At 42.5% G+C, this 12,315-nt stretch overlaps 1 protein-coding gene across 3 annotated transcripts; it reads right to left on the bottom strand.

The window, feature by feature from the left end:
* Positions 1-7,204: 7,204 nt before the first annotated feature.
* USP51 (ubiquitin specific peptidase 51) lies at positions 7,205-11,423 on the bottom strand. 3 transcript variants are annotated; one of them, XM_073889242.1, is made up of 3 exons: positions 11,208-11,423; positions 10,529-10,744; positions 7,205-10,353 (listed from the first exon to the last, which is right to left on the bottom strand). In XM_073889242.1, exon 3 carries the CDS (start codon positions 10,302-10,304, stop codon positions 8,196-8,198), a length of 2,109 nt encoding a protein of 702 aa, XP_073745343.1. In that variant the 5' UTR covers positions 10,305-10,353; positions 10,529-10,744; positions 11,208-11,423; the 3' UTR covers positions 7,205-8,195. The 3 variants fall into 3 exon arrangements, with proteins under 3 accessions (XP_073745343.1, XP_073745344.1, XP_025707836.1); XM_073889243.1 differs by lacking the exon at positions 11,208-11,423 and adding an exon at positions 10,918-11,183; XM_025852051.2 differs by lacking the exons at positions 10,529-10,744; positions 11,208-11,423 and adding an exon at positions 10,918-11,183.
* Between the last annotated feature and the right edge of the window lie 892 nt (positions 11,424-12,315).

The raw sequence follows: 12,315 nt of genomic DNA on the forward strand, positions 1-12,315 counted from the left end.
AAAGTGAGGTGCTACTGTGATTATCAGCCTCATTTTATAGACAAGGAATTCAAGACAGAATGTGTTTAAGTAACCTGTTGATGTCACACAGCCAGTGATGGAAAGTCAGGATAAAAACCCAGGTTTGAATCCAGAGCCTGTAGTGTGACCTACCAAGCTACTCTTTTATGCCTATGGCAGCTTCCGTGTAACTGATGAAGGAAGAAAGGTCCAGAAAGGGGCCCACATTTGTGTGATGTGCCCACATTCACACAGCAAGTCAGGACAGATGTTGGGACCAGCATCCAATCTCAGTGCTAGAACTGAAGGCCTAGTCATTCCTTCCCAAAATGCTCACTGAGCCTCCTGTTATGCCAAATCCTATGCCAGGCACCAGGGACAGATGAATAAGGGCGACCCAGAGAGAAGAATTCCCTGATATCATGTCAGAAATGTAACTTATGCAGCATTACTCTAATTTTTGCGGTTAGTGTCTCTCCCCTGCTATGCCCTGTCTTTCCCCATACTATTCTTGTCTTTTCCTGGCCATCTCTGTCTGGTGACATATCTGTCTCCCCTGCTGAACTGTGAGCTCCTTGATGGTAGGGAGCAGGATTGTTTCAGTCAGTCCTCAGCCTAGCATCTAGTAGACATAAAGGGAACAGCTTTTGAATAAATTACCAGGTATTTGTTCCACTGATAGATGTATAGATGTGTGAAATGATATACAATATATTCTTTGCATCATTGATCACAATGACAAAAAATAAGAAATAACTGAAATATTTAAGGAACCGGTTAAAACTATCAAGGCCAGAAATTTTACGCAGTCATTAAAATATAAGACAATTTTTATTTTTAAATAATTATTATGCTATATTTTATTTTTTCTTATAATTCCTGCTAAGTTGCCATGAGATTATAGTTAAGAACTGCTAATAGCTCATAGTGTTTTAAAGCTTATAAGGAACTTTGGGGACAATCCAAACAAACCACCTCTTTTCTTACTTGGGCAAAGTGAGTCAAAGATGATGTATAATTTGCATAAGAACACCTCTTTGGACTCCCAGGCAGTCATAATATGCCCTATATTTTGAGGACCAGGAAGCGTTGGTAATAGGGGAGCAAGTAAACATATAGGTGAGACTTTGGCTGCATTTGAGAGGCTTTTTTTCTCATACTTTTCAGCAAACTGTGCCTCTTCCACAAATAAATTTGCTTGTTTGATCCAGGCACTGATGCAATTCTTCAGTGGGGAGTGTGATCCAAGGCTTTGGGGCTAAATATCATTCTTTGAAGGCCTGGGTCTTCAGTGTGGGGATGAGCTGGAGGGTTTCTCCAGATTACTAGCATAAGAAGAGCCTTGAAAGACAAGCAGCTTCCCCAAAAGCTGTATTTCATTATGGATAAAGAATCAAGACCCCCCCAAACAGGTAAATTAACAGATTTCTCATATCACAAATAAGGCAATTATTAAGAATTACTCAACTTCCCCTGTTCCATCAACCTATTCAGGACTGGATGTTGCCCTGTATATCAGGTCATTCATCCAATACCAACCATATACCTCCACTCATTGCCAGGTCCAGTCACAATTTCTCTGCTGCCTGCTGCCTCCCTGAGACCAGAATTATGGACAGGTTTCCAGTGCCCTTGTTACACTTTTGTCTTTGAAAACAATTCTGTTGGCAACAGCTAGAGTCGCCTATTTACTGATCTCTCTGGGCACTGTTGTCTTTAGGGACCTAACCCAGCATAGGAGAATGTAGATTCTGAGATGGGATAGGCAATGGAGATAGAATATTTACAGAGAAACTTGACAGTCAGAAGGCCTGGTATGCAATAAGAAAATCCCAGGACCTCAGTTCTGCTCCTGGTTCTGCCACCAATCCCCTGTACGACCTTGAGCAAGTCATTCCATCTCTCTCCAAGCCAGTGTATCCTTAAAACAGTGAGAAACCTGACAGCTAAAGGCACTTTAGGGATCCTCCCAACTCTCAGATTCTAGAAGTCCATAAATTTCATGGATTCAGTGTATTACCTGGCTGTTATTCCAGTATAAGTAGAGGAATCAAATTAGTTCCTGGGTTGCAGCAAAACTTGATGGTTAAGGGCCTAGACTCAGTACTCTGTGTCCCAGTTCTCCTTCTTAATTACTATGTGATTTTGGGAAAGACATCTGAATTCTCATATTCCTTTGTCAAGTAGAGCTGACAATAAGACAGACCCCATTGGAGTGACTATAGCACAGAAGAAAAACTCAGTGATGTAAGGAGAGATCTGGCCAAGGAGGATTTATATAAAGAAGTCTACTTAGGTGATGTCCTTTTTATATGTGTGAAAATGGACTTCCAGAGAGATAGCAGTTATCCTTTTCTAAAAATACCTTGGGGACAAAGGGACTATTTGGACACTGAAAAGTGGGGCAAAAAATATTTTTATCCAACTGTGTGCCCTGCTTTGTACTAAATGCCTTATAACAATGTTACATTTAGGCCTCCCCACAGAGGGCTGAGTACCAGGTTCTGTTACTGGCTCACTGTTACCTGTTAGTAAGTGGTAGATTTGGGATGTGATTTCAGTTTAAGTCTGTCTGGTCCCAAAGTTATTTTCTCTTCATGCCTAGGCCTACCTCATCATACCTCCCCCATCACAGAGAAATGGAAATTGCAGGTCAGTCAGTTTAATTCTGTATCAGAGGTATGGCATGAAAAAAAAAAGCTTTAAATGATGTTTGCAAGTAGACTACAGGTGTGTCTCTTTTTAAGTATAGCATTCTAAAAACAGATCAATTAGGGCACGATTAGATTCTTAATAAGGCATACAAAAAGGATTCTTTACACCTGTCCTTAAAAACACCAACTCCTCTGGTACATTTAAAATACAATACAGATTTCTAAAATTGTATTTTCTCTACCTCAGCTTCACTGGCTCTACCCCTAGCCTGAGTCCCTTTTTCAGATTTGCTATACCCTCCTGGTGTAAGAAAAAGGGAACTTACCCTGAGTGGTCGCCAACATGACAAAATCATGACCTGGATTTGCAAGGAAAGTTTTAACATCAAATATTTCATTTGTTGTTCCACTGTCTTTAATTATCATATATCTCTTTAACAAATGGGATAAAATAGCAAAATAAAGAACTTAGTAAAAATAAGTCACTTTGTACTTAACCAAGAGTAGTTTTAATAGAGTCATATAGGCAGAAGTTATGTGGGGAACTAAAAGTGATGTAGGAGGTAAGTGGGAATGATGTAAGATAAACACATGTAGAAGAGCTTGACAGTGAAAGGAAGGACATAAATAATACCACAGACAGCAGTTATCATGTGAAGGTTATGAATTTTTGTTTTAAACATGAACCCCAAGTCAGGACCTTACAAAAGACTGGTCTCTTCTGTGACAATATACACTCTAGGAGGAAGCATTGGGAATTGAGGAACACTCCTTATATCTTATAGGAATGATGGGGAAAGTTTTTGAAGAACCATTGTAGAAAACCTAGGATATCTAATTGCTGAATATTATGTCTAGAGAAAACATGGCAGTTGCTGGAATACTGGGGAAAGTGTGGGAGTAAGGCCTCTTGGCTTTCAGGAATGGGTCAGAGAAGGCTAGTGGTACAGCATCCAAAAGAAAGCAGGATTCCTTCTCTAAAAGTAGAGTGAAGGTGTGGAGGATAGATGGAGATAGAAGTGTGTTGATGTGCGTGGTATAGGTAAATCAGGCACTCTTACAAGTATTTTGACTTCAGAAGAAATAAGATAGGAAGTTAACTACTAAAGCTGAGTGTAGGATGGAATTTATTTTGTTTATTCATTTGTGCATTCATTCAGCTAGCCTATTAAGAATCTACCATATAGTGTGATTGGCCTGAGGGGTTTACAGACACATAGTTCCGGCCCTGGCCCAGAGTAGATATAATTGTATGTTTGGAAGGAATAAAGATAAGGAACTGAAAATAGTGTAGAAACAACAGAATTGGACATTGCAAGTCGGTATCAGACCACCTAGGAAATAGATCCTAATAGGCAAGTCCCTCTGCAATAGGCAGGTGGGAAGGATCTATGGTTGAGGAGCTGGCATTGTGGGCACTCTGGAAAGACCAGGGGGAAGGTCAGTGGTGAAGGTGATTAACAAAGTATTGGTCACAGTATTGAAGCTAGAAAGGAAACCTGGTGTAACTAGAGAGAGCTGATGGTTTCACAGACTGTAAAAAGGCAAGCATATGGCATTGAGTGAAGCTATATGTCTGGTAATGGAGTAGGATTTTGGCCTCATCCATTCTGGGTATCCTTAAGAAAGTCATTTAGCCTGATGTGACTATCCTAACCAGCTATTGCCACAGAGACATATTCACCTGGAGCATGGGTAATTTTGTGTTATCAGTTGATAGATTACTCTCCAAGTTCCAGGTTATCTGCATCCAGGTTTGTCAAAGGCTGTCTGCCTTCTGTGCCATTTTGGTCTATTGTGACTTCCATAGCAACATCAGGAAAAGCAAAACAAAAACATCTTTGAATTACCTGTACTGAATTATAATAGAATACACACAAGCTTTGGGGACCTGGGTTTGAATACTGGCCCCACTGCTTAAAACAGTAAAGTGAACTTAAGCAAACCACTTTTCCATTCTGAGTCTTACTTTCCCAATCTGTGAAATATGTTCAGGAATGATTGTCTTCCAGGATTGCTGTGCCAATTCAGTGAGATAATAGAGGTAAAGCAGTCACCATAGTGCCTGGCCTACCTATTCATGGTACTCATGAAACATGATTGCCTTATTCTCTCTTTAATTGGGAATACTCACATCATTGCTGTGAGTAAGGTTTGAAGCCTAGCACAGGTCAGTAGCTGAGCTAAAGACATGGAGGTACCCTCTCTGGTTTCTCAATCTTCTATGACAGAGTTCATTGAAGGTTACCATTCTCTTCCTTCTTCCTTCTCTCCGTTTGTGGCCCTAGGAACAGGATGCCCCCAACTAACCATATAGCATATCTAATGTGTTCAAAACACTTGGCTACAAGTGACAGGATCCCAACTCAAACTAGCTTAAGCAAAACAAAGGACTTTATTGGCTCGGATAGCTAGGAACTTTGGGACTTCAGGCATATCTGGATCCACAAGTTTCAAATTATGTTCTCCAGGCTCTTTCTCCCTATCTCTAATTCTACTTTTCTCCTCATGGTAAGAATATCAAACCCCTAAGATTCTCAGATTAATGTCATCCTAATCTAGAGACTTCAGCATGGAGGGGGAGCAAGACACTTCTTTCTCCCACTGTCTACATATATTCAATCTAGCAATGGACTCTGATTGGGCCTGCTTGGGTTCTATAGCCATCCTCAGAATTGCTCTTGTGGGGTGGGTGTGGGTGAAGGAGTAGAGGAATTGAGAACTCTTATCTGGCCTAGGCTGTGGGACATGCTCACTCTGGGGAAGAGTGAGAGGAGCACTGCAAGGTGGTCAATAGCCCCAGCAGAACCACAAGGAATGGGGGAAGGGCTAGAGTGCTAAGCAGACAACTACAGCTCCCCCACTAAATACAGTCACCGGACATCATTCCCCTGTCAGTCATGGTGTGCCATATGATATAAAACAGTGTGGAATGGTGAGGCACACAGTCTCCTGGGAAGGCAAACTAGTACAGTACACCATGGGGAGGTGTGGTACACAGTCATAAGATGAGACACTGTGGGGAGCTCAGGGACACTGGTGAGGAACAGCGTTGCTGCACACATACCAGAAAGCCCAGCCTCATCTTCAGCTTCTGCTCCCCCTCACCACCCAGTCTTTCATGACTACCAACTCTCACGCTTTGCTCTTTTCCTTGTGTTGTACCTTGTACTCTCTCCACACAACCTGGCTATTTCCTCACTGAGCACCTCCCTTCTTAAGCCATCCCCTGCAGCTGAGTAGCATTTCATACACTTCCTTTGGGGAAGATTCAACCCTGATCACACTGTATTATAGCACAGGACACTTATTGAGGGCTTGATGGATAAAATAAGTGAGATCATATTAATAGAGCAAATAACTGAACTCATCCTCATTCAACAAACATTTATTAACACAGAAATGAATAAGGCTTGGCCCCCTGTTCTCAGAATGCTTGGTGCAGAGGGGCAGACAATCACAAAGCTCCAGTAGAATCACAGTAGAATATTACTGAGGTACAAAGTACTTTGAGGCACAGTGACAGGGATATAGGTGTGAGGAAGAAACAATTTTCCAACTTATACCTGCCTAGAGCATTCAGAAAAGTCTCCAGAGAAGTTATCTGTGAGTTGGGTCTTGAAGGAGGAATAGAAGCTACCAGGTAAACAGTCAAAGGAGCTCTACAGGCTGGGATCAGAGATGGAGGTATGTAAGCGGTCCAGGGAACCAGGCATGAATGATGGAATAAGGAAAAAAGAGGGAGTAAAGGAATGAGTGAGACTGTCAAGCACAAACCCAAAGTTTTACTATATAAAGGTCTTGTTTCTCCATGGAGAGGGAAGTGGAAGAGAGGGTGGGATGTCCTCAGATATGGGTCCCTGCCACTTCCTTCAATCAGGCCATGGGGCTTGAACATCAAAGCCAGAACTTAAGTTGTAATCTAATACCCCTAAGCCACTAAATTGTTAAGAACCGCTTTTCAGTAGCAAAGAATTTATATGAATAATGCAGTTCTAAATGGGAGAGAGTCCCTACTATTTTCATCTTTCTTGGATGCAGTTGATTCTTCCTAAGAAACAGCTCTTTAGGAAATCAGATGGGGTATGGAACTTGAAAAGGGAAGGTAGGCTAGAGTTCAGGCCTTGCACTGATCTCACAATTGAGTAGTAAAATGATGGTTGACTATTTTTTTCAAATTCTATTTATGTATCAAAATAAAACTCAAACAAATATTAACAAGCCTTTTTGTCTTGTTATTCCTATCTCCTTTTAGTTTTCATACCTGTATGAATTTTAATATGCTTAAATTTAAAAATAAAACTTTAAGTTTTTAAAAATATTAATATTTTTTCTACTTGTTTTTAATTTAATTTTTTAATTTTTATTTAAATGTTTTTCTTTAAAAATTTTTATTTTTATCCTTCTTGTTTAAATATTTAGTTTTTATTTAAATCTCACAAATTGGATTTCCTTAAAGTTATTTATATATCTTAAAATTCTCTATTTTTCTCTTAACTTTTCCTTTTTAATTTTTTTTAAATTAAAAAAATTAAACAAATTGTGTCTGTCTTGAATTGTGCTAAATTTTTTTTCCTTTAAAACTTTTCTGTAAACTTAAATTTGAATTTTCATTCCATTCTGTATTTTTGGAAATTTTCTTAAACTGTTCATGAATTTTGCTAACCTCTCATTTTTCAATACATATATTTTATGGTCTAATTTAAAGAGTTATTTATATTAACATTTTATTTAAACTTTTAAGAGCTCCCCTCCCCTTTTAAAACTTTCTTTCACTTTTAACTTTTTTGTGAACTTTCATTTTTTATCTTTGTCCTTCTTTTATTCATTTTACCTTTTGTAAACTAAGAATTTCTAAAATTTATTTTAAGCCTTATTTTATTAATCATTTTGGAATTTTAAATTAAAAAACTTAAATTTTGAAACATTTCTTTTAAAAATATTTAACTTAATTTTTTTCAACATTTAAAACATTTTATTTTAAAATTAAAAAAACGTTTTTTTCTTTTTAAATGTTTTAAGGCTTTTTAAAATCTCTTTTACAATATTCTTTTTTCAAAATATTTGACTAATCAGTCACAGCTAGAACACTAATTGTGAAGTTTTTTGGTAATGTAGGAATACTCCCTGATTTCCCATGGTATTTTTGTAGAAACAAATGACATATAGCACTCGCAGAACATCTCCATTCCCGCTCTTCCCACCTAAAGCATTCTGTTCATTTAATTATGCTTTATGTGACCATTTTCAACCTCTTCTCCCTCCTCCCATTTCTTAAGGCTGAATGGTCACTAGTTAGTATTTTCTTTTCCTCTTACAGACCCACAAGCCATGTAAAATAGGTTCTTCATATCAAGGTGCTACTTGTCATATAGGTGCTGTTGTCATTGTACATGCCAGGTAGGTTTTTGTGAAATTTCAAGAGGTGCTTATTGTTGTTTGGGTATTATCATCGTCCATTCCAGGGAAGTTTGTGTGTCACTTCTGGATCCTTGTATATTCATTTCTTTCACTTTTTTTCTGGTAAGTGGTCTTGCAAGACTAATCTTTCTCTAGACCCTGCTTGTGATAGAATAGTAAATACCCTTCACTGTAGAGTAAGTCCTCAATGGTAGCCTTGGTGATGATGGCATCATCACAGCTAAACCATTGGTCTTTTTGTTGTCGGATAAAGCTGGTGTAGTGTCCACTTTCCAAAGTTCCATGGTGATTAATCACTGCAAACAAGGAATACTTATTCTCATTGGATGTACAGTCTGTTGGTGGCTGGCCTTCTTTCATTCTGCTCTCCTTAGTGGAGGCCAAAAATGGAGTCATGTCCAGCTCCAAGGGAAAGGAGATAAAAGTATTAATCTTTCGCCTCTGTTTACCTACATGTTCAAATCGCTTGAGATGAAAACAGGCCACAATAGGTAATTTCTTCATTGTGAGTTGTTTGGTAGATTCCTGATAGCTTTGGCAACTACTACATTTGATTTTGGAACTGCTTCCTAGGTACTCTGGCCTTGTAAACCACTGTAGGCAGTCTGTGAGTGAGGGAATTCCTGGTATGTGGTCATCCCTACTCACTGTGCTGTCAGCTCTTTCTGGACTCTGGGAACTGAATGTGGCACAAGAGCCAGGCAAGTCCAAACTGATGTCCCAGCATGGGTCTATTGTGGTAGAGACACTATGGCAAGCTTGACATGTGACATCTGACTGCAAGCCACCTGTAAAGATTTGGTCTATGATGCAGTTACAGCAGTTGGGGTTACTGGCCTCCTGCGCAACACTATCATCTTTGCTGTGTCTATGCAGCACATCTAATATTGCAATGAGGAACTCATGGGCATCCTGCTGCCGGTACCCTGCTAAGTGTTCTGCATGAATCCATATTAGATGCAATAACTTATAGGGAATGTGAGGAGTTCGGCTCCCAGAGTACATAGCATGAAAAAGAGAAGACATTTCACAGACAAGACACAAGCTGGGGCTTGTCATTATACATTTATGCTTGTCAGAGAGAAAGAAATCTTTCAATAGAGGAATATGGGTAAGTGCCTGGACAATACAATTCATAAAGCATGTGTTCCCAAGATTGATAAGCCCTCTCAGGCCTACAGTATAGACTGACTTTTTTCTCCTCTTTTTCTTGGGTTTCACCAATTTTGGCTCCTGTTCCTTTGACTCACAGGTTGAATGCTTCTCTTCAACACCTGATGCCATACACTGCTGTTGAGAAACATCTGTTGAGGTGGAAGTTAGTAATTTCAAATTTTTCTCTTTTGTTTCTTTGGCAATTCGTTCCATGTCTTTGTCATATACATAATCCTTACACATAAAGCAATATATAACCCCATGATAGAGGTCTACAGCTAAATTGTGCTGTTTTGTTTCTGCATGTTTGTGAATATGTTTCTCAGTAAAGCAGCCAAAAAAGACACAGGAGAGACAAGAGTGGAGTCTGTTCATATGGGTACTACATACATGACAGATGCACGACTTTGCCTTATGTTTCCTAGTTTCTGGGGTCCCACTCCATATGAAACGCTGGTAAATCAACCTCAGGTTCTTCCGCCAGTTCTTAGCCACTTTAAAGCTCTCCACATGAGAGCAGCCTGTAGGTCCCTGATCAAATTCCACCTCCAGCAACCAGTCCCCTAAACCACCTCGATCCCCAGAGCCACCTAGGTCACTAAAACAGCTGTGCAGCATCTGGGGCCTAGACCCCGGCCTGGATCTACGCCGCGGTCTGCGCCAGGGCTGGGGTCGGGTCAGAGGCGGAGGGGGAGGATGGGATGGAGGCTGGGGCGGGGCCAAGAGGCCAGGAGGGCCTCGGGAGCGGGCCCGGGGCGGGGGCCGAGGGCGGGGCTTGCGGCGCGGGCAAAGGGGCGAGGAGCTGCTGTAACAGCGAGGGGGGGTTGAGGGGAGCACCTTCTTATCGTCGCCGCTGTCACTCCACGTCAAGTTCTCAGGAGCAGGCTTACGCTCTTGTAACGGCTCCAGCTTCGTCTCCTCAGCTCCCTGGCCTGAACACGCCTTTGCCGCCCCCACCGCCTCCTCCTCCATTTCCCCCGCCTTTTCAGCCGCCTCCTCGGGAGAGGCTCCTCCCCCACCTCCCGAGCTCCAGCGGACCAAAGAGCCGGAGGGCGAGTCCCGAACTTGGGCCATCAGCTCACCGCCCGGCCTGAGAAGAAGGGCGTCTGGAATGGAGCTGCGACTGTAGATGGAATGAGACAGGGATTTCTGTGAATGATCTGGCCAGCGTCATGGCCGCGGTGCGCCATTAGCGCCCCCGGGACCCCTCCCACCTTGAGCTCAGCCAGAGGCCGCTGCGTGCTCCACCCCCTCCACTCTGGAGCTCCCGGAGCTGCTGTGGAGACCAAGGCGGTTACCTGGTTTAAAGGCGATCCGATCGTGCCAGGAGGGGGGCTGGGGTGGGGGAATAGGCGGACAGAGGGAGGAAAACGTGTGTGTGTGTGTGTGTGGTACGGCCTGAGCTTTAGGGTGAAGATAGAATCTTCTTTAAAAAAGGCGCCACCCTCTGCCTTTCCTGCGCCCTGCGCAGCCTCGCTTTAGTACAGCTTCCTCTGACGTTCTTTCCTTATATTCTAAAAAAAAAACAAAAAAAAAACAAAAACAAAAAGAAACACACAAAACAAAACCCCAAAACAAACAAGCAAAAATAACTGGGGCCAACATTTTACCTTAAAAATGGCTAAAAGGGGACCACCTATGGAAAATGGGCTCAGGGAAAGAAAGTGTCCTCCTGCTCCCACCTTACCTATGCTGCTGGGGCTGGGTGTGTTCCACCCTTGCCCCTACCTCCAAGCGCACTTTTGGTCAGCCAAGCTCTTGCGCCCTCTCATGCTCTTTTCGCGCTTGTGTTCCTTCTCACACTTCGTTTCTTGTTTCCTTCATTCCCTATTTCTCAGAGAATTCGGACTCCTTCTCATGCCCTCCACGCGTTCACCGCCCCTTTCTTAAGTGTGCGACCCACAAAGTCTCTGCCCTTTCCCGCCTCCGTCCCCGCAACGGTCCCGGCCCCGCTGTTTGTTTAAAGGTCTGGGTTACCTTGGGCCACAGGCTCGTGATACAGAACGTCAGCAGCTGCTGCTGTACAGGCGCTCCTCAGCCAACGTTCTTTCCTGACCTCTCCTCAGGGCTGGTCACAAGGGGGCCGCCCCCTGGCCCCTCCCCTCTCGACGTGTGGCCCCCAGCCCCGGATTCTTCTCTCCTGCAGTCATGAATGTCACCGCTGTCCTGTTTGGTCAGACCTCTTCCTGAAACAGATTCTACTGGAGGTAACCACAGCGACAGATTCTAGAGAAAGCCCCTGAAATGGAGGTTCTGGTCTCACCTGGCTCCAGGCCAGCACTCCGCAGCGCGGGGGGGGGGGGGGGGGGGGGGGGGTAGATTCAGGGGGGGGGGGGTTGGGTGGTTGCAAGGATGGCAACTCTCTGGCACAAATCCCTCGGACCCATCAAAATCTGATCTCTGGGAGTTGAGAGAGGAATATTATTCTGAAGTGTGGTGAGAGGAAGCGTTAGTAAGGGCTTCAGACTCAGATAGGAGAGCCCAGGCACTCACTAGCTGTGTGAGCTCAGATCAAACACCTAACCTCCTTGAGCCTTAGCTGTGTCGTCTATTAAACAAAAGTAGGGATAATAATCCTAACCTGTTATGAACACTAAATCATAGTATATATAAAGGATCTTTGTGGCACCTGTTTCACATCTGTTTCTCAGTTCCCATCTTAAAATCTGCCTGTAGCACAATGCCTGATACTTACAGTAGAGAAAAAGAGAACACTTGTGTCTTTCCAAATTCTGAGTTATTGCTCAGTTCACCAGATTATCCCTCCTAAACAGTTCGTGTTTGGGAACACCCACTCAACAAGTGTACATGGATCCCATAACTGTCTTACTGTGCTAGGTTGTGCTGTGAGAAATACAGAATAAATTTATTTGTGTCCTCCAGGAGTTCATAGCCCAGGAGATTTTTCCTTCTCTTTAACAGACACAGCATCCAAGGCCACAACCCCTGTAAAAGCTGCTATCTCTAGGGCTTCTTGCCCTTCCTGTCCAATCCCAAGGATATTCCTGCTCATCAGTGAAGATGTTTAATGCTACATTTAATCTCTCTGGAACAGTCAGGCACCTCCTTTCTAAACCTCAGGATT

Source organism: Callorhinus ursinus, unplaced genomic scaffold (genome assembly GCF_003265705.2).
Source record: "Callorhinus ursinus isolate GAN/ISIS: 27379988/994484 unplaced genomic scaffold, GSC_fseal_2.0 scaffold104, whole genome shotgun sequence".
Lineage (NCBI taxonomy): Eukaryota > Metazoa > Chordata > Mammalia > Carnivora > Otariidae > Callorhinus > Callorhinus ursinus.